General features: G+C 43.2%; 1 protein-coding gene across 2 annotated transcripts in view; it reads left to right on the forward strand.

Moving 5' to 3' along the window:
• The window catches only part of LOC110485810 (ubiquitin carboxyl-terminal hydrolase 43), a 126,692-nt gene that overhangs the window by 78,664 nt on the left and 20,549 nt on the right, over nucleotides 1-27,479 (forward strand). For both annotated transcript variants that reach the window (XM_036940477.2, XM_090195900.1), the window contains exons 6-8: nucleotides 5,804-5,948; nucleotides 20,035-20,197; nucleotides 23,308-23,419. In XM_036940477.2, the coding sequence (XP_036796372.1) occupies nucleotides 5,804-5,948; nucleotides 20,035-20,197; nucleotides 23,308-23,419 (420 nt within the window). The remainder of the gene's footprint in view (nucleotides 1-5,803; nucleotides 5,949-20,034; nucleotides 20,198-23,307; nucleotides 23,420-27,479) is intronic.

Raw genomic sequence — 27,479 nt, forward strand, 5'->3', positions numbered from 1 at the left:
TAGAATGACAGAGACCGGAGCACACCAGACACATAGAATGACAGAGACTGGAGCACACCAGCCACGTAGAATGACAGAGACTAGAGCACACCAGACACGTAGAATGACAGAGACTAGAGCACACCAGACACATAGAATGACAGAGACTGGAGCACACCAGCCACGTAGAATGACAGAGACTAGAGCACACCAGACACATAGAATGACAGAGACCGGAGCACACTAGACACATAGAATGACAGAGACTGGAGCACACCAGACACATAGAATGACAGAGACTGGAGCACACCAGACACATAGAATGACAGAGACTAGAGCACACCAGACACATAGAATGACAGAGACTGGAGCACACCAGCCACGTAGAATGACAGAGACTAGAGCACACCAGACACATAGAATGACAGAGACCGGAGCACACTAGACACATAGAATGACAGAGACTGGAGCACACCAGACACATAGAATGACAGAGACTGGAGCACACCAGACACATAGAATGACAGAGACCGGAGCACACCAGACACATAGAATGACAGAGACCGGAGCACACCAGACACATAGAATGACAGAGACCGGAGCACACCAGACACATAGAATGACAGAGACCGGAGCACACCAGACACATAGAATGACAGAGACCGGAGCACACCAGACACATAGAATGACAGAGACTGGAGCACACCAGACACATAGAATGACAGAGACCGGAGCACACCAGACACATATAATGACAGAGACCGGAGCACACCAGACACATAGAATGACAGAGACCGGAGCACACCAGACACATAGAATGACAGAGACCGGAGCACACCAGACACATAGAATGACAGAGACTGGAGCACACCAGACACATAGAATGACAGAGACCGGAGCACACCAGACACATAGAATGACAGAGACCGGAGCACACCAGACACATAGAATGACAGAGACTGGAGCACACCAGACACATAGAATGACAGAGACTGGAGCACACCAGACACATAGAATGACAGAGACTGGAGCACACCAGACACATAGAATGACAGAGACCGGAGCACACCAGACACATAGAATGACAGAGACCGGAGCACACCAGACACATAGAATGACAGAGACCGGAGCACACCAGACACATAGAATGACAGAGACCGGAGCACACCAGACACATAGAATGACAGAGACCGGAGCACACCAGACACATAGAATGACAGAGACTGGAGCACACCAGACACATAGAATGACAGAGACCGGAGCACACCAGACACATATAATGACAGAGACCGGAGCACACCAGACACATAGAATGACAGAGACTGGAGCACACCAGACACATAGAATGACAGAGACCGGAGCACACCAGACACATAGAATGACAGAGACTGGAGCACACCAGACACATAGAATGACAGAGACCGGAGCACACCAGACACATAGAATGACAGAGACCGGAGCACACCAGACACATAGAATGACAGAGACCGGAGCACACCAGACACATAGAATGACAGACCGGAGCACACCAGACACATAGAATGACAGAGACCGGAGCACACCAGACACATAGAATGACAGAGACCGGAGCACACCAGACACATAGAATGACAGAGACTGGAGCACACCAGACACATAGAATGACAGAGACCGGAGCACACCAGACACATAGAATGACAGAGACCGGAGCACACCAGACACATAGAATGACAGAGACCGGAGCACACCAGACACATAGAATGACAGAGACCGGAGCACACCAGACACATAGAATGACAGAGACCGGAGCACACCAGACACATAGAATGACAGAGACTGGAGCACACCAGACACATAGAATGACAGAGACCGGAGCACACCAGACACATATAATGACAGAGACCGGAGCACACCAGACACATAGAATGACAGAGACTGGAGCACACCAGACACATAGAATGACAGAGACCGGAGCACACCAGACACATAGAATGACAGAGACTGGAGCACACCAGACACATAGAATGACAGAGACCGGAGCACACCAGACACATAGAATGACAGAGACCGGAGCACACCAGACACATAGAATGACAGAGACTGGAGCACACCAGACACATAGAATGACAGAGACCGGAGCACACCAGACACATATAATGACAGAGACCGGAGCACACCAGACACATAGAATGACAGAGACTGGAGCACACCAGACACATAGAATGACAGAGACCGGAGCACACCAGACACATAGAATGACAGAGACTGGAGCACACCAGACACATAGAATGACAGAGACCGGAGCACACCAGACACATAGAATGACAGAGATGAAGAGAGGGAACAGATAGACAGAGAAAGTTAGGAATATTTCAGACAGAGACACTCTGCTGTCAGTCCCACAGCTGGGCCTAATGTCTCGTCATGGTATGTGAGAAGGAGCAGGATGGGACATCACTGTCTGTCTGTCTGTTTGTTTGTTTGTGATTTGATAAAAGCCTTCTCAGAAAACAGATGTGAGGAGAGAGTAAGGAATCCTTAAAGGTCCAATGCAGCCATTTTTATCTCAATATCAAATCCTTTCTGGGTGACAATTAAGCGTCTTGCTGTGATTGTTTTCAATTCAAATTGTCAGAAAAGAAACAAAAAAAGCTTCTTAGCAAAAAGCAATTTCTCAAGCAAGTTTCATGACTGACCACGAGAATCAGGTTTGCAATGAATAACTTCAATCAGACCCCCTTACACCCATAGAGGGGGAAGGAAAGAACTAGTTGTGATTAACAACTCACGTCCGGTCGTAAATCAAGGGAGAAGATAAAATGGCACCGGAGCAGAAGGCAGACGTTTTATGTGCCCCCAACTGATTGAGTTTTTTGGTTCGTTTATCTGCGTTGTTTGTAACTTGTTTTTTTTTACTCATTTTGTACATAATGTTGCCACTACCGTCTATTATGACCGAAAATAACTTCTAGACATCAGGACTGCGATTTCTCACCACGGACTAGCAGAATCCTTTTTCTTCTTTTACGACTCTGACGAGCCCGAGGTGGAGGATATGGCTCTCTCAGGAACAGGCCCCGAGCCCAGTAATCTGCGTGAAAAGGAGGCGGAGAAAGAGAGGCCGGAGAGGGGGCTGCCTGCTGAGAAGTCGTAGGTGATCGAATAAACCCCCACTTCCCTCAATTCTGATAGCAAATGTGCAGTCTTTGGACAATAAAATTTACGAGTTACGCTTAAGATTAAACTGAACGACGACAACATCAGCATACAGCTGGATGGTTATACGATGTACCAGCAGGATAGAACATTGGCGTCTGGTAAGACAAGGGTCGCCGGTCTATGTATTTTTGTAAACAACAGCTGGTGCTCTATATCTAAGGAAATCTCGAGCTATTGCTCACCTGAGGTAGAGTTTCTCATGATAAGCTCTAGACCACACTACCTACCTAGAGAGTTTTCATCTGTATTCTTTGTAGCTGTTTACATACCACCACAGTCAGAGGCTGGCACTAAGATAGCATTGAATAAGCTGTATTCTGCAATAAGCAAACAAGAAAACGCTCACCCAGAGACGGCGCTCCTAGTAGCCGTAGACTTTAATGCAGGGAAACTTAAATCAGTTTTACCAAATTACTATCAGCATGTTAAATGTGCAACCAGGAAGAAAATAACTCTGGATCACCTATATTCCACACACAGAGACACATACAAAGCTCTCCCTCACCCTCCATTAGGCAAATCTGACCATAATTCCTTCCTCCTGATTCCTGCTTTCAGATGCTAAGCTACAGGACTGTTCTTCTAGCACAGACTGGAATATGTTCCGGGATTCTTCCTAAGGCATTGAGGAGTACACCACATCTGTCATTGACTTCATCAATAAGTGCATCGATGACATCATCCCCACCTCCTCAACATGAGGTGGAGATGATAAAATCACCTCCTGGACAATCACTGATACGGCAGATTAGCTGTCCTAAGTAAAGTATCTTCAAAAGCAAATTTAAGTAGGACCATCCTGTTACTCTGCTCAAACCATTACGCCACTCTCATCACCCCACTGGGGAAACATCGAACCATCTTCAAAGAAGCATCTTCAATAGTAAATGGAAGGCAAAAATCAACTCTGTAGTTCTGTTCAGGACTACACGACAAGTCACCGGATACCGGACAACTATGAAGAAGGATATCAGTAGAAGAATTGTTGGAACATTTCGGACAATCAGAGCCTTACACATGTGCCACAAAAAGGCCCAACCCCCTTTCCAAGGCTGCCCTGTTCACCGAGAGATCCCCGGTGAACCCAGACATTTCACGTAAATACATTCATGATTTCTTGCTCAAAGCGGGCGGAGGTTCGTGTGGAAAGTATATGATTATTGTAGGTGAGAGTAGTTTGTGAATGTGGCAATGTTATCCATGTTGTCATTCTGCTTGGGATCTGTTTTCAGCGTATTACGTCTCCAATATCAGTGTAGAATGCATGTTTATCCTGTGTTCCCATTTAATTAGCTAGTAAATAAATAATTAAACCAATTTGTGTAGTACAGAATCAATCAGAATCAAGTAAAGCTCGGGTTTTTGCAGATGCAAAAGGTTATGACTGTTCAGAATGGTGATATGATACGAGGTTATTTATTATTATTTTTATTTCACCTTTATTTAACCAGGTAGGCTAGTTGAGAACAAGTTCTCATTTGCAACTGCGACCTGGCCAAGATAAAGCAAAGCAGTTTGACACATACAACAACACAGAGTTACACATGGAATTAAAAAACACACAGTCAATAATACAGTAGAAAAGTCTAAATACAGCATGTACAAATGAGGTAGGATAAGGGAGGTAAGGCAATAAATAGGCCATGGTGGCGAAGTAATTACAATATAGCAATTAAACACTGGAATGGTAGAATGTGCAGAAGATGAATGTGCAAATAGAGATACTGGGGTTCAAAGGAGCAAGATAAATAAATAAATACAGTATGGGGATGAGGTAGATTGGATGGGCTATTTACAGATGAGCTATGTACAAGTCCAGTGAGCTGCTCTGACAGCTGGTGCTTAAAGCTAGTGAGGGAGGTAAGAGTCTCCAGCTTTAGTGATTTTTGTTACGATTAATAAGTTGTGTGTTTATGGATGTGATAGGTAAAGAACTTTTAGAGTTTAATTCAGGAGATGGTAACTCTTTAAGCAACCACTCTTGTGATGCCCCAAATCCTAATGAGTTAATTGTTACATTATTACATTTGGTCAGGCAACAATTAAACATAGTTAGTTAAATAGATAAATAACAAATCTTCAGATTAATATTATCGTCAAATCAACGGCACAAGAGTTTTGCCAGGACTGTCAGACAGTAGTCTGAGTGGGGAGGGGTGATGTCACCAGGCAGTCCAAAACTCCATCCCACCAAAACAGGCAGACATTTCAGGCAATCTTTTCTAACAGCTCTTACAGCTCTTACACTATCATCATTTTTTTTTAAATATCAGTTTTATTCCAACCCCATAGTGTGGAAATCACATTTTCGACTGCACTGGGCCTTTAATATGTGTTTACTTTAGAAGGATCTTGAACAGACTTATAATGCAAATATAGCATGTCTGCTCTGTTTGCTTTGCCACATATATTCCCTGTTTGTCCTCTATAGCTTGTCTGTCTACAATTTGTAGCCTGTGTATGTGTATGTTTGACCCCCATGCTAAGCCACTTAGCCATGTCCATGGCTGTTTATACATAAAGTCTGTTTCCGTGCTAAGTGTCTGTATTAAGCAATGTACATCTATTTTAACAAATCTCCTCCTCGCTCTCTCTCTCCTTCCAAAACCCCCCGGCCCCCATCCAGGTGGTCCTGTCAGAGCTCTATGCCACCGGCTTCCAGCGTTCGTTCTCTGACGACGACGATCTGACCAGCATTGCCGAGAGCGATGTGGTCTATGCCTTCCAGGCTCCGCCCCTCCACACACGGGGAGGCTCCACAAGAATCTCGGGTAACCATGGCTGCATCCACAGCCCCAAGTGTGTGTGTGTGTGTGTGTGTGTGTGTGTGTGTGTGTGTGTGTGTGTTTTTCTCTCTCTCTCTCTCTCTCTCTCTCTCAGGCTAGCCTGAAGCTATTTGGCTTCAGCACAATGGATTTGTTGAACACTATAGTGCAGTTCTTAGCTGTTTCAATTTCATGGACAGGTACTGTATTTCTGTCTAGGTTATTACATTCTCTCAGACAGTGTCCCTGACGGTCTCATATCTAGCTCAGGGCTTGATGTACTGAGGTAAAGGCTCGCTCTCACCCATACACACACGACACACATACACTCACTCTCTCACATACTTGAATCGTGAACGTGGATGAGATGGAGCCAGCCTTGCATCACCTCCCTTTGAAATCAGCCCCAGGTTTGCCAGGCGCCGTCAAATTAACTATTGATATGGCGAGTGCACATGCACGCATGTACGCACACACACACATGCACAGACACTTTTTTTCACCTGTTGACTCCTATCTAGTTGACCCGTTTCCAAAAGGAGGGTGTCTTAACTCTTATCCCTGGGGGACGCCCGACCGGAAGGCTACGTTCAGAGCAACACACCGCTAAATGAAACCCTTACTGTGTTTTTCCAACGTTCTTTAACTCCTGAAAAGGGCCACATCAATAATTCAATAATGTGCTCAAAGGGGTCATGAAAAATGTACGATCCTCAATCTCTCTCCGGGAACGATAGAATGATATCTTTATCACCTGGAGACAGAGGAGAGAAAATAATGTCCCAGCGCTAATGGAGGTGATCAGACTAAGGGTAGAGGAGAGAAAATAATGTCCCAGCGCTAATGGAGGTGATCAGACTAAGGGTAGAGGAGAGAAAATAATGTCCCAGCCCTAATGGAGGTGATCAGACTAAGGGTAGAGGAGAGAAAATAATGTCCCAGCGCTATTGGAGGTGATCAGACTAAGGGTAGAGGAGAGAAAATAATGTCCCAGCCCTAATGGAGGTGATCAGACTAAGGGTAGAGGAGAGAAAATAATGTCCCAGCGCTATTGGAGGTGATCAGACTAAGGGTAGAGGAGAGAGGAAGAGGCACACACACACACCGACACACTAATTAGCACACATGCATTATGCACATGTATACAATAACTATCTATTTTTTATACACACTCTACTGTGAATGATGAATGAACTCCTATTACCAATGTAATGATTCAAAACCTGAGCTAAGCTGATTAGACTCAACATAACATGCATTCAGTTACTGCAAGCGTCATTACTGTTTCTGACAGCTCCCTGCCATCTTAACTACCCCACAGTCTCCATAACAATGGCGGGTCATTTCACAACAGCTAAACGCTCGTAACAGGTTTATTGAATAGGGTCTTCATTGCTTTAATGGAATAGATTGAATAGAAGCCTGAGTAACATTGTGTGTGCGTGTTTGTGTGTGCGTGTGTGTGTGTGTGTGTGAGTGCGCACGCGCACTGTTAGCTTTACAGAGCTGTGGAGAGGACGTGATGAGATATTGTTACATCCTATTGTTGTCTAATTGGATCGTGTGCTCCTTATTGTGCTGGTTAAGTAGCCAATTACTGTAATCATCTGTAATCATCACTCAATCAGAACCCCTGGGTGATGTGGATGTAATCAAATGAGCCATTGAAATATGCATTATTATATGCACTATAACGCTGTGGGTTCAGCATACGGTACCGCATTTACCCACTTTGTTTTATCCAACAGCTATAGAAATGTAATACTGAACAATGGGGCTGGGTTGATAATATATTTTAGGATGTAGGCTAGGCTGTAATGATATTTTTATGCCGAGCCACAATTAATAAGGAAATTGTCTTAATTAAGAATTCATTGGTGTGACGGCTCTGTCTGCTGAGTCTGTCACAAACAAGACCCAGACATTCCTACCTCTTGTGGCCACAGAAAGATGATGTGGAACCTTGGCAGACTGTTAGAGCCTCATTTCAATGGGGCCATGCTAGAATGCGACATCCTGTCAGTAAACCGCTGTCATCGTCGGAAATAAACAACGGACCCTTACGTATATGTATATGGGCGAGCATTCAAACCACTGCTGTCACCACCCATATTGACTGTATTAAGCTTGTAGTACCTCGCTCCCTCTCTTCCGCTGTAGAAATATGTATAATTATGGACACCGTTGGCTCTTTAAACCTGTGACCAGACAGGCCCTCATTTGGCGGTACAAATCAGCCAGTCACGACCCACCCTCTCTCTCTCACTCTCTCTCTCTCTCTCTCTCACACATGTACACACGTCCCAGCCCCTCCTTTGGCTGGTACATGTGTGCCTTAGCCTATGCGTCACTCCCCCCTTGGGCTACAGACAGACGGTCACACAGTTGACCCCCAGCGTGGTCCAGTCTCCTCACCATGATTAATGGCCCTGTGTGTGTAATCTCATTTCACGTGAGTGTGTGTGTGTGTATGCGTGCAGGCATGTCTGCCTGTCTGTCTATCTCTGTGTCGTGTGTGTGTGTGCCTCATAACTCTCTCTACAACATCGGCACAATCTGAGCCCCAGCGGGCACAGCAGAGGCACAAAGCCAATCTGCTCACCGGCTAATAAAAGTCCCAAATTGAAACGGGGAATTTGGTTAGCGAAGGAAAGGTTTCGATTTCTCATGTCGGATAAGAGGAAGTAGCTCAGCGGGGGACTGGGAATCAGGCCCATTGCCTCCTGGTGGGGAGTCAAAATTAGTAGAGCCTAAGAAATCTGTTGAAAACATTATGAGAGAGAGAGAGAGAGAGAGAGAGAGAGGTATAAAATACACACTGGCTGGTAGAACAATGGCATGTGTTTGTGTTGCACTGGCAGAAGAGAAGGACAAATATAACTTTAGGTGAGATGTTTTTAGGCGGAAGTCATAGTCTATTTTAAGAGACGGATTTTATGGATGGGTGTTTTGCTCTGGAGGAATCGTCTCCACCGTTTCATGGTTCTGAATTTCTGTTGAGTTTTCATATTAGAAGTTATTGGAAACCACAGGAAGACATTCTTAGGGATATTGGATCAACCCTTCTCCTTCATATACTGTAGTAATGAGATGTGTTATTTGGGGAAACAGTGTGGTATGGCTAGCCATGGAGTCAAGCACTCATGATAGAAAACACTCAAAAAATCAAGGAAACTTAAACAGATATGACAATATCCTATTTCATCTCTCAACAGAACAGATATGTCAGTTGTCTATTACAGTACATAAAACCTTCCGTTTGAGGAAATCTTTGAAACTTTCCTACCAAGTTTTGTAGACATTCTTACTTTACAAAAGGCCTGTTGTCCCTGAGGTAATCAAAGAGTCTATCAAGCTCTAAAGACAGAGTTGTCTTTTTGGCGAGGTCAGAGAACCAGGGCTGAGAGAGGGTTTGTGTGAAAGAAGAGGTGCCCTCTGGGAAAAGTGGCAAAGCAGGGACATATCCACCCAGATAAAGAAATCTGTCAATGGACACAGACACACAGACACACACAAGCACACACGCACACACACTCTCACTCTTTCTCCACCATTGTATTCAGTATTCATCTCCCTTCACAATGGACAGAGGAGTTCTATGGAAAGTCCTCAGGTAGAATCTCAGTGCGAGTTTCCTTTCATCCTATCAAAATGCTAAAAGCTATTGACTGGAGACATGGTTGGGGTTGAATGTTGTGTAGCTCTGAGGTGTTTGTCTGAGCAGTGGAGGATGCATTGGCACTTACACAGAGCCCATTAGCTCTGCCCTTAGTGAGCACATTTTATTATTATATATATATTTACACACTCAAGGCAAGCATCTTTAAACCAACACACACACACACACACACACACACACACACACACACACACACACACAGGTTGTGGATGTATCTGCTAATGGGTGGTGAAGAGAATGCTGAGAAAAAGGCCCAGCTGTGCTCAATGGCTCAGCCCACATATCTCCATCTGCTTTTACAAGGCAGTTTTTCAATGATTGATGATGAGCTGTTTAAACCCATCATCAGAAGTACTTGGGATAGAAATACTGTAGTTTGAAAGTTGAATGGGAACCATTTGACAAATATTAACTTTGTTCGATCAGATTTGTTGAATGTGCGCCAATCTTGTCGAACTGTGTTCGATTGACTCCTTTAACGCATCTATTGGGATAGCCGAAGAACCCCTTTGGAGACCTTTATTGTAAGAGTACAGTTGAAGTTGGAAGTTTACAAACACTATATACACCACATACAGTGGGGCAAAAAAGTATTTAGTCAGCCACCAATTGTGCAAGTTCTCCCACTTAAAAAAGATGAGAGAGGCCTGTAATTTTCATCATAGGTACACTTCAACTATCACAGACAAAATGAGAAAAACAAATCCAGAAAATCACATTGTAGGATTTTTTATGAATTTATTTGCAAATTATGGTGGAAAATAACTATTTGGTCAATAACAAAAGTTTATCTCAATACTTTGTTATATACCCTTTGTTGGCAATGACAGAGGTCAAACGTTTTCTGTAAGTCTTCACAAGGTTTTCACACACTGTTGCTGGTATTTTGGCCCATTCCTCCATGCAGATCTCCTCTAGAGCAGTGATGTTTTGGGGCTGTTGCTGGGCAACACAGACTTTCAACTCCCTCCAAAGATTTTCTATGGGGTTGAGATCTGGAGACTGGCTAGGCCACTCCAGGACCTTGAAATGCTTCTTACGAAGCCACTCCTTCGTTGCCCGGGCGGTGTGTTTGGGATCATTGTCATGCTGAAAGACCCAGCCACGTTTCATCTTCAATGCCCTTGCTAATGGAAGGAAGTTTTCACTCAAAATCTCCCGATACATGGCCCCATTCATTCTTTCCTTTACACGGATCAGTCGTCCTGGTCCCTTTGCAGAAAAACAGCCCCAAAGCATGATGTTTCCACCCCCATGCTTCACAGTAGGTATGGTGTTCTTTGGATGCAACTCAGCATTCAGCACGACGAGTTGTTTTTACCAAAAAGTTATATTTTGGTTTCATCTGACCATATGACATTCTCCCAATCTTCTTCTGGATCATCCAAATGCTCTCTAGCAAACTTCAGACGGGCCTGGACATGTACTGGCTTAAGCAGGGGGGCACGTCTGGCACTGCAGGATTTGAGTCCCTGGCGGCGTAGTGTGTTACTGATGGTAGGCTTTGTTACTTTGGTCCCAGCTCTCTGCAGGTCATTCACTAGGTCCCCCCGTGTGGTTCTGGGATTTTTGCTCACCGTTCTTGTGATCATTTTGAACCCACGGGCTGAGATCTTGCGTGGAGCCCCAGATCGAGGGAGATTATCAGTGGTCTTGTATGTCTTCCATTTCCTAATAATTGCTCCCACAGTTGATTTCTTCAAACCAAGCTGCTTACCTATTGCAGATTCAGTCTTCCCAGCCTGGTGCAGGTCTACAATGTTGTTTCTGACAGCTCTTTGGTCTTGACCATAGTGGAGTTTGTAGTGTGACTGTTTGAGGTTGTGGACAGGTGTCTTTTATACTGATAACAAGTTCAAACAGGTGCCATTAATACAGGTAACGAGTAGAGGACAGAGGAGCCTCTTAAAGAAGAAATTACAGGTCTGTGAGAGCCAGAAATCTTGCTTGTTTGTAGGTGACCAAATACTTATTTTCCACCATAATTTGCAAATAAATTCATTAAAAATCCTACAATGTGATTTTCTGTATTTTTTTTTCTCATTTTGTCTGTCATAGTTGAAGTGTACCTATGATGACAATTACAGGCCTCGCTCATCTTTTTAAGTGGGAGAACTTGCACAATTGGTGGCTGATTAAATACCTTTTTGCCCCACTGTATACTTGTTTTTCAACCACTCCACAAATTTATTTTTAACAAACTATAGTTTTGGCAAGTCGGTTAGGACATCTACCTTGTGCATGACACAAGTCATTTTTCCAACAATTGTTTACAGACATATTATTTCACTTATAATTCACTGTGTCACAATTCCAGTGGGTCAGAAGTTTACATACACTAAGTTGAGGCAGGAAAATGATATGGATATATTGAAGCAACATCTCAAGACATCAGTCAGGAAGTTAAAGTTTGGTCGCAAATGGGTCTTCCAAATGGACAATGACCCCAAGCATACTTCCAAAGTTGTGGCAAAATGGCTTAAAGACAACAAAGTCAAGGTATTGGAGTGGCCATCACAAAGCCCTGACCTCATTCCCATAGAAAATTTGTGGGCAGAACTGAAAAGGCGTGTGCGAGCAAGGAGGTCTACAAACCTGACTCAGTTACACCAGCTCTGTCAGGGGGAAAGGGCCAAAATTCACCCAACTTATTGTGGGAAGCTTGTGGAAGGCTACCGAAACGTTTTTTACCCAAGTTAAACAATTTAAAGGCAATGCTACAAAATACTAATTGTATGTAAACTTCTGACCCACTGGGAATGTGATGAAAGATATAAAATCTGAAATAATCATTCTCTCTACTATTATTCTGACATTTCACATTCTTAAAATAAAGTGGTGATCCTAACTGACCAAAGACAGGGAATTTTTACTAGGATTAAATGTCAGGAATTGTGAAAAACTGAGTTTAAATGTATTTGGCTGAGGTGTATGTAAACTTCCGACTTCCACTGTATGTTGAAAGACAGTCTTTTAGCTGTTAGCAGCATGGCCGTGGTGTTTCATCTCTGTCACTGATATACTGTTACGTCAACATAATTGCTTCAGAAACATGAGTTAATTGATTTCCTCATCGTTATTGTTTACTTCTGAGTAAACATCCGGAGTAGTGTCATGGCATATTTTCCACAATCCAATCAGAGATAGGCAGGATGGGGCGATAGCCATTCAGAAAGAGGGAGGGCACAGGTCTAAAGTCAGTAAAGAATGCCATCCATGTGAATAGAACAGTTGTGTAGTTGTGATTTTAGACTCTAGTTATACACCCACAGAGGATGCATCAGCCTGATCACAATCACAACCACATACCAACATTCCATCAGTGAGCCAGCTCTTCCCCTGCTTGTCTTACAGCCTCTATAATCTCTGACTGTCTGTGTCATATAATTTACTGGATTTTAGACCCAAGACTCTATTTCCTTTTTTTACTAATTCACTATAGATAGTACAGATAGATACTTTATCAAGATATATGTTGCCGAGATACCGGGAGGCAACCGTGGAATCAATCATAGGGGTCGGAGGTCTTTGGGGACCTGGTGTGGCGGTGATGAGATGCAGGTTTGGGATCCGGCAAGGGGGAGCAGGTGTGGCAGGTTTATACAGTGCCTCTCTCTCTCTCTCTCTCTGCTGTCTTCCTCCATCTGTCATTTATTCAAGCAGCAGACAACACAGGTGTCCTCTGGTCACCTGTGGTGACGGCAACCAGACATAGGAAATGTTGCGACGTCTGTCTCGTCTAGAGCTACCCCCTGGGTATTTTGAGCACAGAGTGTGGACAGAATTGACAGGGGTCACTCGTCTAGGTGACAAACCAAAGACGGCTAAGCTTGTAGGACCAGAAAAGCATTTGAAAAGCATGATTTTGTGATATTTACTAGTATACAGTAATAATTGATTTTGGTTGAGCATTCAATTCAGCAGTCACAGGCACAACATCCAGCTGGAATGTTATGGTCAGACTAAACTGAAGCAGCTCTGTATGTGCTGAAGCCTGCAGGCTCGCCAGATAACAACAGCTTTATGCCTATGACCTATATTCACAAATAGGTTGTAAACCCACTTTTATTTTTCTACTGACATCTCAAAAGTATTATGTTTTAATCCCCCTGTCATAGAAGAGACTAGTATGTCAAGTCATCATCAATGAGCCAGTATTCATATATTCTCACTATCTTGTCAGACAGAGATAATCGAGTCGTCATCCGGCATGATGGTACTTCAGGGAACACAGTTTTAAATAAGGCTCTGTTATTAAAACTAGCTTAAAGGAGTGAAGCAAAAAAAAAGTAGGCCTTAGTAACTGCGGTGAAGAAGTAGATCCCTGGGGGTTACTGTTAAAAAAAAAAATATATATATATATATATATATATATATATATATATATATATATATATATATATATATATATATATATATATATTAGAGCCGTAGTTATGTTGGTGTTCATTACAATACGTATCCCTCCTCCTATGTGAATGTGAGACAGGTGCTGCGGGTGCTCTGGTGCAGTGTGCTACAGTGTTCCAAGGTCCTCGTGCGACCACCCTGCATCCCTACATCTTCTATACTGAGCAAATATATAAACCAAACATGCAATAATTTCAAGGATTTTACAGTTCATGTAAGGAAATCAATCTATTGAGAAAAAAAAAATCATTAGGGCCTGATCTATAGATTTCACTTGACTGGGCAGGGGCGCAGCCATAGGAGGGGCGAGGAGGACATACCCACTGGGGAGCCAGGCCAAGCCAATCAGAATGAGTTTTTCTCCACAAAAGGGCTTAATTACAGACAGAAATATTCCTCCGTTTCATCAGCTGTCCTGGTGGCTGTTTTCAGACGATACCGTAGCTGAGGAATCCGGATGTGGAGGTCCTGGGCTGATATGGTAGGGTGTGAGGCCGGTAGGGTGTACAGCCGTATTCTCTAAAATGGTGTTGGAGGTAGTTTATGGTAGAGAAATTAACATTAAATTCTCTGGCAACAGCTTTAGTGGACATTCCTGCAGTCAGCATGCCAATTGCACACTCCCTCAAAACTTGAGACATCTGAAGAATTGTGTTGTGTGATAAAACTACACATTTTAGAGTGGCATTTCATTGTCCCCAGCACAAGGTGCTCCTGTGTAATGCGCATGCTGTTTAATCAGCTTCTTGATATGCCCCACCTGTCAGATGGATGTATTATATTGGCAAATGAGAAATGCTCACTAACAGGGATATAAACAAATATATGCACAACATTTGAGAGAAATAAGCTTTTTGTGTGTATGGAACATGTCTTGGATCTTTTATTTTAAGGCCATGAAACATGGGACCAACACTTTACATGTTGGGTTTATATTTTTGGTCAGTATACACTACCGTTCAAATGTTTGGGGTCACTTAGAAATGTCCATGTTTTTGAAAGAAAAGCAAATTTTTTGGGCCATTAAAATAACATCAAATTGATCAGAAATACAGTGTAGACGTTATTGTTGTAAATGACTATTGAAGCATGAAACGGTAGATTTTTTATGGAATATCTACATAGGCGTACAGAGGGCCATTATCAGCAACCATCACTCCTGTGTTCCAATGGCACGTTGTGTTAACTAATCCAAATGTATAATTTAATTAGGCTAATTGATCATTAGAAAACCCTTTTGCAATTATGTTAGCACAGCTGAAAACTGTTGTGCTGATGAAAGAAAAACACCAGTCTCAACGTCAACAGTGAAGAGGCGACTCCAGGATGCTGGCCTTCTAGGCAGAGTTCCTCTGTCCAGTGTCGGTGTTCTTTTGCCCATCTTAATCTTTTCTTTTTATTGGCCAGTCTGAGACATGGCTTTTTCTTTGCAACTCTGCCTAGAAGGCCAGCATCCCGGAGTTTCCCCTTCACTGTTGACTTTGAGACTGGTGTTTTGTGGGTACTATTTAATGCCGCTGCCAGTTGAGGACTTGTGAGGCTTCTGTTTCTCAAGCTAAACACTTTAATGTACAGTGCCTTGCGAAAGTATTCGGCCCCCTTGAACTTTGCGACCTTTTGCCACATTTCAGGCTTCAAACATAAAGATATAAAACTGTATTTTTTTGTGAAGAATCAACAACAAGTGGGACACAATCATGAAGTGGAACAACATTTATTGGATATTTCAAACTTTTTTAACAAATCAAAAACTGAAAAATTGGGCGTGCAAAATTATTCAGCCCCTTTACTTTCAGTGCAGCAAACTCTCTCCAGAAGTTCAGTGAGGATCTCTGAATGATCCAATGTTGACCTAAATGACTAATGATGGTAAATACAATCCACCTGTGTGTAATCAAGTCTCCGTATAAATGCACCTGCACTGTGATAGTCTCAGAGGTCCGTTAAAAGCGCAGAGAGCATCATGAAGAACAAGGAACACACCAGGCAGGTCCGAGATACTGTTGTGAAGAAGTTTAAAGCCGGATTTGGATACAAAAAGATTTCCCAAGCTTTAAACATCCCAAGGAGCACTGTGCAAGCGATAATATTGAAATGGAAGGAGTATCAGACCACTGCAAATCTACCAAGACCTGGCCGTCCCTCTAAACTTTCAGCTCATACAAGGAGAAGACTGATCAGAGATGCAGCCAAGAGGCCCATGATCACTCTGGATGAACTGCAGAGATCTACAGCTGAGGTGGGAGACTCTGTCCATAGGACAACAATCAGTTGTATATTGCACAAATCTGGCCTTTATGGAAGAGTGGCAAGAAGAAAGCCATTTCTTAAGGATATCCATAAAAAGTGTCGTTTAAAGTTTGCCACAAGCCACCTGGGAGACACACCAAACATGTGGAAGAAGGTGCTCTGGTCAGATGAAACCAAAATGGAACTTTTTGGCAACAATGCAAAACGTTATGTTTGGCGTAAAAGCAACACAGCTGAACACACCATCCCCACTGTCAAACATGGTGGTGGCAGCATCATGGTTTGGGCCTGCTTTTCTTCAGCAGGGACAGGGAAGATGGTTAAAATTGATGGGAAGATGGATGGAGCCAAATACAGGACCATTCTGGAAGAAAACCTGATGGAGTCTGCAAAAGACCTGAGACTGGGACGGAGATTTGTCTTCCAACAAGACAATGATCCAAAACATAAAGCAAAATCTACAATGGAATGGTTCAAAAATAAACATATCCAGGTGTTAGAATGGCCAAGTCAAAGTCCAGACCTGAATCCAATTGAGAATCTGTGGAAAGAACTGAAAACTGCTGTTCACAAATGCTCTCCATCCAACCTCACTGAGCTCGAGCTGTTTTGCAAGGAGGAATGGGAAAAAATGTCAGTCTCTCGATGTGCAAAACTGATAGAGACATACCCCAAGCGACTTACAGCTGTAATCGCAGCAAAAGGTGGCGCTACAAAGTATTAACTTAAGGGGGCTGAATAATTTTGCACGCCCAATTTTTCAGTTTTTGATTTGTTAAAAAAGTTTGAAATATCCAATAAATGTCGTTCCACTTCATGATTGTGTCCCACTTGTTGTTGATTCTTCACAAAAAAATACAGTTTTATATCTTTATGTTTGAAGCCTGAAATGTGGCAAAAGGTCGCAAAGTTCAAGGGGGCCGAATACTTTCGCAAGGCACTGTACTTGTCCTCTTGCTCAGTTGTGCACCGGGGCCTCGCACTCCTCTTTCAATTCTGGTTAGAGCCAGGGAGTAGTACACAGCGTTGTACGAGATCTTCAGTTTCTTGGCAATTTCTTGCATGGAATCGCCTTTGTTTCTCAGAACAAGAACAGACTGACGAGTTTCAGAAGAAAGTGCTTTGTTTCTGGCCATTTTGAGGCTGTAATCAAACCCACAAATGATGATGCTCCAGACACTCAACTAGTCTAAAGAAGGCCAGTTTTATTGCTTCTTTAATCAGAACAACAGTTTTCAGCTGTGCTAACATAATTGCAAAAGGGTTTTCTAATGATCAATTAGCCTTTTAAAATGATCAACTTGGCTCAACTTGGGGCGGCAGGGTAGCCTAGTGGTTAGAGCGTTGGACTAGTAACCGAAAGGTTGCAAGTTCATATCCCCGAGCTGACAAGGTACAAATCTGTCGTTCTGCCCCTGAACAGGCAGTTATCCCACTGTTCCTAGGCCGTCATTGAAAAAAAGGAATTTGTTCTTAACTGACTTTAAGTAAAGGTAAAATAAAAAAATTAGTTAACACAATGTGCCATTGGAACACAGGAGTGATGGTTGCTGATAATGGACCTCTGTACACCTATGTACTGTAGATATTCCATAAAAATCAGCTGTTTCTAGCTACAATAGTAATTTACAACATTAACCATGTCTGCACTGTATTTCTGATCAATTTGATGTTTCTTTCAAAAACAAGGAAATGTCTAAGTGACCCCAAACTTTTTAACGGTAGTGTATATCAACTCTAGGCACTGATTTTGTTCACTGCAGTATTGATACAATGAAGTTAATTAGGTAAGCCCCAAAGCAGCAATGGAATATTGGAGTAGGTAAGCCCCAAAGCATCAATGGAATATTGGAGTAGGTAAGCCCCAAAGCATCAATGGAATATTGGAGTAGGTAAGCCCCAAAGCATCAATGGAATATTGGAGTAGGTAAGCCCCAAAGCAGCAATGGAATATTGGAGTAGGTAAGCCCCAAAGCATCAATGGAATATTGGAGTAGGTAAGCCCCAAAGCATCAATGGAATATTGGAGTAGGTAAGCCCCAAAGCAGCAATGGAATATTGAAGTAAGTAAGCCCCAAAGCAGCAATGGAATATTGGAGTAGGTAAGCCCCAAAGCATCAATGGAATATTGGAGTAGGTAAGCCCCAAAGCATCAATGGAATATTGGAGTAGGTAAGCCCCAAAGCAGCAATGGAATATTGAAGTAAGTAAGCCCCAAAGCAGCAATGGAATATTGGAGTAGGTAAGCCCCAAAGCAGCAATGGAATATTGGAGTAGGTAAGCCCCAAAGCATCAATGGAATATTGGAGTAGGTAAGCCCCAAAGCATCAATGGAATATTGGAGTAGGTAAGCCCCAAAGCAGCAATGGAATATTGGAGTAGGTAAGCCCCAAAGCATCAATGGAATAGCTAAAGAGAGAGAGAGAGATAATTGTAGTGTGTGTGTCTGCGTGTGGAAAAAGTATAGTGTAATAGTAGGTCTAAAAACAGAGGGGGGCGGAGAAAGAGAGCAGTAGAGAGACAGAAGTAGGGAGGGAGATGGAGATGAAGAGCTGTGGGAGTGTGACAATTGTAATTAAACAGCTCAGTCCCTGAAGAGACACTTCAGCGACACTCCCCTTCTACTAGCACTGCCCTCCTACTCTCTCCTCCTTGTCTCTCTCTCTCTCACTCTATATATCCCTCTCTCCTGGCTGGCTGAGAAAGAAGGAATGAGGGCGAGGTTGTGAGAATGGGAGTCTGGCATGGGGTTCTCCCCTCAGACCCTGTCTGGAAGATACAGCAGCCAGACAGACAGACCCACCCACACTCCTCACAGACTCAGCTATCCCAACAGAGCACTGTCATTTTAGGACATAGAAGTGTAGGTTTTGTATATGTTTAAAATAGCATACTGGTATCGTCTTGTGGGAGAAGTAAGCTTTTGTGTCCTTAGTATTTAATTATTTGCTTATGCTCCTTATTGTTGTGGTAACAGGCTAGCCTTTCTGTGTGGATTGAAATGGAGCTGACTTTGACCTTTCAGTGCCTTTTACCTTCCCATTGGGGAATTCAATAACAGAGAGGGGGACGAGTCTGGCATGGGGGGGTACTTGATTAAAATGGAATACTTGATTATTCATTCACTTAGTCTTACTCACCAAAGGCCAGGCACTGGTGAATACATCCGTTGATACTCAAGTGGTGGCCTTTTCTCTGCCAGCTTCTATATCTGAGTTGACATGATACGATGTTACAGTACACTTCCTGTGCTCCTGAATGATTAGAGTCTCTCAGTACATGCACCGCTGTGTGTGTGTGTGTACTTGTTTATGTGTGTGTGTGACACATTTCTACAGCGACAGTGATTAATTGCTCGGCGGCGTTGAACAAGTGTGTTTAATTAAAACCTCAGATAATGTCAACATTTACAATGTGTACGTTGCCCGGGAGACAGAGGTTCAGCCTCCTACACACTCCCCCTGTAGCTATTACCTACGATTAATGTGTACATGTCGTAAGAGATGTCAATTTTACAATGCCACCCTTTGGGTAAATCACAATCGTTGCTCCATTGTATAATGATTTTCACTTGATACAGTTTGTTTTCACAGTTGTGGGTGGTTTCATTTTGAGTCATTGAGACCTGATAGAACCCCTCTTGAGCACACTCTGGCACAAGCTACCCCCGTTATGTATACGACCTTGTGTCTGAGCTCAACTTTGACCTCTCTCGACCCGTGTCTAACCTTTAACCTCTCTCTCCTCTCTCAGGCTTCCACCACAGCCTCCCATCCTCGCCGTACACCTCTGGGCCAGAGGGTAAAAGGATACCCCCATCGACCACTCTGTCCTCAGAGTTTCTGAACCACGGTGGTTCCACCAAGGTCCTCCTCGTAATCTGCAACACGGCAGGCTCTGGCCAGCAGGCCGTCAGGTGAGTCAGGTTTGGTTGATTGGGTGGGTGGGAGTCTGGATTGGTTGATTGGGTGGGTAGGTGGGAGTCTGGATTGGTTGATTGGGTGGGTGGGAGTCTGGATTGGTTGATTGGGTTGGAATCTGGATTGGGTGGGATGGAGAGAGGTCATTTTGAAAATATGAGGTTAGGTGTGAATCAAACAAGCCTTTTTAGTTTATAGCGAAACAGTATCTCATGGGTGAGCAGAGGAGTTATGATAAACGATATGCACCAACAGTTTGAACAGAGTGTATTTTATCAGGGCAAAAGCTCTGCTCTCTCTTTACTAGTTCCAGCTGTAACGAGTACCCACTGGGCCCCAGGGGACGTGCTCCGAGTTCCATTTTCCAGTTCACATTACACAGGTTGCGTTTACACAGGGAGAACAATTCTGATCTTTTTCCACTAATTGGTAATATAGGTCATCATCATTTTTGGACATATTTTTAAAACATGTATTTTTTCCTACTGAGAATCAAAGGGAGCATCGCTCCTGAGAGAAACCAAATACTGTAAATCCCAGTAAACAGCTTTGAATTATTCAATGTCTGAGAGAGAGAGAGAGAGAGAGAGAGACTGCATGTAGAATTCTGCAAGAATATCCTCTGCGTACAACGTAAAACACTATTAGGCCGACACCCGCTAATTATCAAAACCTAAACCTACAGAGAGATGAACCTGGAGAAGAGTCTCCTAAGCATGCTGGTCCTGGCTCTGTTCACAAACACACCCCACAGAGCCCCAGGACATCAACACAATTAGACCCAACCAAATCATGAGAAAACAAAAAGATAATTACTTTACACATTGGAAAGAATTAACAAAAAAACTGCGCAAACTAGAATGCTATTTGGCCTTAAACAGAGAGTACACAGTGGCAAAATACCTGAACACTGTGACTGACCCAAACTTAAGGAAAACTTTGACGCTGTACAGACTCAGTGAGCATAGCCTTGCTATTGAGAAAGGCCGCCGTAGGCAGACCTGGCTCTCAAGAGAAGACAGGCTATGTGCTCACTGCCCACAAAATGAGGTGGAAACTGAGCTGCACTTCCTAACCTCCTGCCCAATGTATGACCATATTAGAGAGACATATTTCCCTCAGATTACACAGATCCACAAAGAATTCGAAAACAAACCCAATTTTGATAAACTCCCATATCTACTGGGTGAAATACCACAGTGTGCCATCACATCAGCAATATTTGTGACCTGTTGCCACAAGAAAAGGGCAACCAGTGAGGAACAAACGCTATTTGTAAATTCAATCCATATTTATGCTTATTTATTTTCACTTTTGTATTTTAACTATTTGCACATCATTATAACACTGTATATAGACATAATATGACATTTGAAATGTCTTTATTCTTTTGGAACTGCTGGGAGTGTAATGTTCACTGTTAATTTGTATTGTTTATTTCCCTTTTGTTTATTATCTACTTCACTTGCTTTGGGGATGTTAACATATGTTTCCCATGATAATAAAGGCCCTTGAATTGAGAGAGAGAGAGAGAGAGAGAGAGAGAGAGAGAGAGAGACTACTATTACTATTACTGTTCATTTTTGTTGTTTTTCACTTTATATATTCACTTTGTATGTTGTCTACCTCACTTGCTTTGGCAATGTTAACACATGTTTCCCATGCCAATAAAGCCCTTGAATTGAATTGAATTGAATTGAGAGAGAGAGAGAGAGAGAGAGAGAGAGAGAGAGAGGTAATAACACTCACTCCAGCCAGCTGCCCACTATTGGCCCATGCTTGTCAATCAAAAGTCATTTTGAGTTTTGTTTGCTGTCTGCTCCCTCCTCCACATACTCCTCTTGAGTGTGTATGCTCGTGTGTGTGTGTGTGTGTGTGTACGGGGAACCAGGGGAGGGATATTCCCACGGTCAGCCTGTTAATGTCAGGAGGATATTTGAGTACCTGTGGAGGCCCCATCTTAGCCCTGTGTGTTCATGTTTCGCCCCATGGGGAGACCGGTGGTCTGTGTATGCCCCCTGACTGGCACATGTTAACTGTGTTTGTCCCAGATTGCTGCCGGTTTGACAGAAACCTACTGTCAAATAGAACCCCCCCCCCCCCCCCCCCTCTCTACAACAGAGGAAAAACCTACTGCTCAAAACCACATACTGGTGTTAATACGCTGCTGTGGTTGATATTGGTCCCGTTTCACAGACACAGATTAAGCTCAGTCCTGGACTAAAATACAATAGAGATTCTCCAGGAATGTGTCCAGGTAACCAGTCCATTGAGTTGTTACATCCTGGTCATCATTTGAGGATTTTCACCCTGGGCTCACCTTGTGTCTAACAGAACGTTTGAATGGATGGTGATCATAGATCTTTGAGGTAGAGTTTGGGCCAATGGCTTACCTGCTCACTCGAATAAACCGCTTTGAGGGACGGAATGGCGCTGGTCGCGAGGACAGACACACACACACACTGAAGTCTCAAAACAGGCTCCTCTGGTTTTATGAGAAAACCAATCTAAGCAGTAGATGGAAAATATGTTCAATTCATTGAATGAAAGTGCTTTCTTCTAGGTTTTCTCATTCGGATCACTGACTAGCTCTCTCTCAAATCCACACAATGCTATTGGAAATGTAAATCCATCATTTTAAAAACGACATTCTCAGCCAAAATGTTCTCATGCCTAAAATATGCTTACAATGCCGCATTGAAAATACCGGCTTTCTCTTCACTTGTAGTCCTGTGGTCATTAAATACATGTTGAGTTGAGAGACCTGCTTAACTACGTTTCACATTAAAAAGGCCACAGGGTTGTAATGTACTCTACTTTGTGCAAATCCAAACATATGTTTGCCTCTCTCAAACAACTGCAGAATAACATCATATTTTTTTATCCCGTTCTGTCTCCCTCTCTCTCTTTTCCCCCCTCTCTCTTATCTCGCTACCTCTTCTTCTCCCTCTCCCCTACTCCATCTTCCTTCACTCCTCTCTGTCCCTCTCCTCCTCCCTCCCTCTCCTTCTCCCTCTCTCTCTCCCCTCCTCCTTCTCCCTCTCTCCATCCTTCTCTCTCTCTCTCTCTCTCTCTCTCTCCCTCCCTCTCCTTCACCCCCCTCCAGGTTCGGCCCTCCCTTCCTCATGAGAGAGGAGCGTACCATGTCCTGGGACCAGCTCCAGCAGAGTATCCTCAGCAAGCTCTATTACCTGATGCTGAACGGATCACAGGCTCAGGTCAGATAACACTGGCACCACTGGTCACTACCATTCATTTACTACTACTGGTTCCTACTCTACTTCCTGAAACAGTAGTACATTCCTACCTAGTGCTACTACCACCAGAAATAACATTCAGCCTACCATTATGCACTAATGGAGAGTGGTGGAGATCCTAATGATCTAGTGAGTCTCTCATACACATACACACACACACACACACACACACATACACACACACACATCCGGGAGTAGCACACACACACACACATACACACACACATCCGGGAGTAGCACACACACACACACACACACACACATACACACACACATCCGGGAGTAGCACACACACACACACACACATAATGACATATGCAGACACTCTTAAGACACAAGCCACCGTGTGTGTGCATGTGTGTCCTCAACAACTTCCTGGATGAAATAACCCAATCGTGAGAGGGAATTGGCGTTACAATTAACCGGAGTGGCCTGAGACACAAGGAGCAGTCCTGAGACACAGGACAGCCCCATTGTTCTCTCACCATAGATAATGTAGTAGCCAGGACAGCCCCATTGTTGTCTCACCATAGATAATGTAGCGGCCAGGACAGCCCCATTGTTCTCTCACCATAGATAATGTAGCGGCCAGGACAGCCCCATTGTTCTCTCACCATAGATAATGTAGCGGCCAGGACAGCCCCATTGTTCTCTCACCATAGATGATGTAGCGGCCAGGACAGCCCCATTGTTCTCTCACCATAGATAATGTAGAGGCCAGGACAGCCCCATTGTTCTCTCACCATAGCAATTAACTCTAGATGCACTGAGCAAAGTGGGGTCAGCATCCATACATCACACTGTGGCTTCTGCCCTGATAACACACAAATTTGATCCAGGATACAGGGAGTGACTAAAGACAAGACCGCTGTTATGTAGACCGGTATGTCCTCAGTTTGTTACAGTGGATCCACGATAGACATTATAAGTACTGTAAGCAATGAGCCCCTTTCCCTGACCATCCTGCATTCACTATACACTGTAGAGATACTCTATACACACATTAAGCAGGAACCATGGTTTGGGACACATGCATTATTTATTCTATAGACCCGGGGTCACCAACCTTCTTTGAGTCGAGATCACTTTCTGAGTCAAAATGGAAGCCGAGATCTACCGTTACATTTTGTTGGGGACGTGACTTTAAAACGTAAGCCTATGTCACATTAACCTGTTAAAAACGGTACTGTAGTAGTGAGGCTTGTGCAGTAGGCTATAGGCCCAAAACATTATCTCTGTATATTGCCCTGCCAATCCATTGTTGTTCTTCTCAGACCATTTTTATTTCATATTTCAACATTTGAGGTAGGCTATATGATCACGCCGGTAATAGATCATTTGTTTTATTACTTGTGAGGCACAGCTGAGTGAGCTGACGTTTATATCATTAGCTTTTTCTTATTTTTCTGGCCTGACGGCGCCTGCATCTGATGGTCAGTCTCAGTGGAGGGAGAGAGCAGCAGACTGAGGGTCCGCCTCTCAACGTCCCTCCGCTCTCCCTTTCCTCCGCTGACACTGACCAAAAAGGGACATCGTCTTCCAGCTGATGGCGAATGTTGCCTTGGACCCCATTAGTTCTATGTAATGCACAGAGAAAGTGAAATATTCCTCGCTATTAAAAGAGACACAAGCCGCTAATAACAACAACGCAAGCCTACAGATACACTTTCCTACTCATTCATTGCAGCTGCAGTGCTGGTTGTAGCGCTAGTGGAAGTAGGGAGAATGAACATTTCATGGCTTATCAAAGTGTTGACAGTGCTGAGTAAAAACTTCAACATGAACTCAGTCATACAAAAGGTAGCTGTTTGCTGTATTCATTGACAGTCTCTCTCTAGTCATGGTTTTAAACGTTTAGAAATCTCACAGTCTCAACTTTGCTATTGCTTTCTTTTACGCCTTCTATGTTACTGCAGACATCCGATCCGAGCGCACTTGATTTGCTCCAACCGGGCCTGCCGGGAAGGCAGTGTTTGTACCTCCAGACATATGAAATGGTTCAAAATGGGAACTAATTGCCTACCTGGCGCGCAGGGCAGCTGAATCGGGTGCACCTGCCGCCAACAGCGTGAGACAAATGTAAAAAGTATTAACGGAAGTCTTTATCGTTGTTGTTTTTGTACATAAATGGTGGGCGATCAACTAGGAATGCCTTGGAGATCAACCAGCCGGGGACCACTGCTGTAGACAAGGGAGTTCAACACTGCCACAATGACCCCCTCACTTCACCTTGACCATTCCTTTTTATACACACAACACACAACTCTCCTCAGCTCCTAAGGCGGGCTGCCCTGTCGCTATGGGAGACACCATGGTGATGTGCAGTGTTTGACAAGGAGGCCCTATCCAGAGCAAACAGCCCTGGGCTCAAAGTCTCAGGTAGTTCTAAGGCTGATAAGCCCCAGACAAGGTCCTACCTCAACAGAGACGGAACTATTTCTTTACACCTAGTGTTGACACACTGATCTGTATCTCCACGGCAACAAGCTCCTTGTCAAGTTAACTCTGTCAAGCTGTGTGACCATCAACTGCACTGTCTGGTTCCCTTTACTTCTCATTCATAGCAAAACTGTATGCAGACTGAATTCATAGTTAAGTTTCAGGACAGAATTATTGTTTGGTATTTGAGGTGTTTGTTTGACTCCCTGGGGGATTTTTCACTTCAAAGTGTAGTTTGTCCGGCTTTCTTATGTCATTCATATTTGTTTTGTGGTAGAGGAAATTCATAAAATGTTATTCAGCCGCCTGTAGGTTTCTCAACAACATACAGTGCTTTCAGAAAGTATTCATACCCCTTGACACATTTTGTTGTATTACAGCCTGAATTCAAAATGGATTAAATTGATCTACAGACTATACCCCATAATTAAAAAGTTTTTAGAAGAAAAAAAATGTTGTATTGAAATAAAATACAGAAATATATAATTTACATAAATTGTCACACCCCTGAGTCAATACTTTGTAGAAGCACCTTTGGCAGAAATTACAGCTGTGAATCTAAAAGCTTTCCACACCTGGATTGTACAACATTTGTCCATTATTCTTTTCAAAATTGTTCAAGCTCAATCAAATTGGTTGTTGATCATTCCCAGACAGCCATTTTCAGGTCTTGCCATAGATTTTCAAGGATTTAAGTCAAAACTGTAACTTGGCCACTCAGGAACATTCATTGTTTTCTTGGTAAGCAACTTCAGTGTAGATTGGGCCTTGTGTTTTAGGTTATTGTCCTTCTGAAAGGGGAATTAATCTCCCAGTATCTGGTGAAAAGCAGACTAAACCAGGTTTTCCTCTAGGATTTTGCCTGTGCTTAGCTCCATTCCATTTCTTTTTATTCAGAAAAACTCCCCAGTCCTTAAAGATTACAAGCATACCCATAACATAATGCAGCCAACACTATAAAATATGTGTTGTGTTGGATTTGCCCCCAAAATAATTACACTCTGACATTATGGAGTATTGTGTGTAATTGTCTATTTAATCATGTTAATTCAATTTCATTTATGCAACTTATTATGTGATTTGTTATGCACGTTTTTACTCCTGAACTTATTTAGGCTTGCCATAACAAGGGGGTTGAATACTTATTGACTCGAGACATTTCAGCTTTAGTTTTTTATAAATATATATACAATTTTCTGCAACCAAAATTCCACGTTGACGTTATGGGGTATTGTTTTTAGATCAATAACAAACCATCTCAATTTAATCCATTTTACATTTAGGCTGTAACACAACGACATTTGGAAAAAATGAAAGGTGTGTGAATACTTTCTGAAGGCACTGTAACAAGTGATGTTTTGAGCACTATATACTACCCCGTATCACCACCAAAACTGTCCTCTAGCAGGGAAGAGGAAGGAAGAGATTGCTTTAAAGATTCGTAATTTACAGGCAATACACCAGTGAAATGAGAACATGCGAGGAGAAGTGTCTGTTATGATTTGGTAAGTTCCTCGCCACACCATGTGTTGTAGAGGTCAGATCTTGCACTCGTTAGATCCCACACTACATAAAAGCTTTA

The sequence above is a fragment of the Oncorhynchus mykiss genome, chromosome 13 (genome assembly GCF_057628025.1).
Source record: "Oncorhynchus mykiss isolate SJ-2025 chromosome 13, ASM5762802v1, whole genome shotgun sequence".
Classification (NCBI taxonomy): Eukaryota; Metazoa; Chordata; class Actinopteri; order Salmoniformes; family Salmonidae; genus Oncorhynchus; species Oncorhynchus mykiss.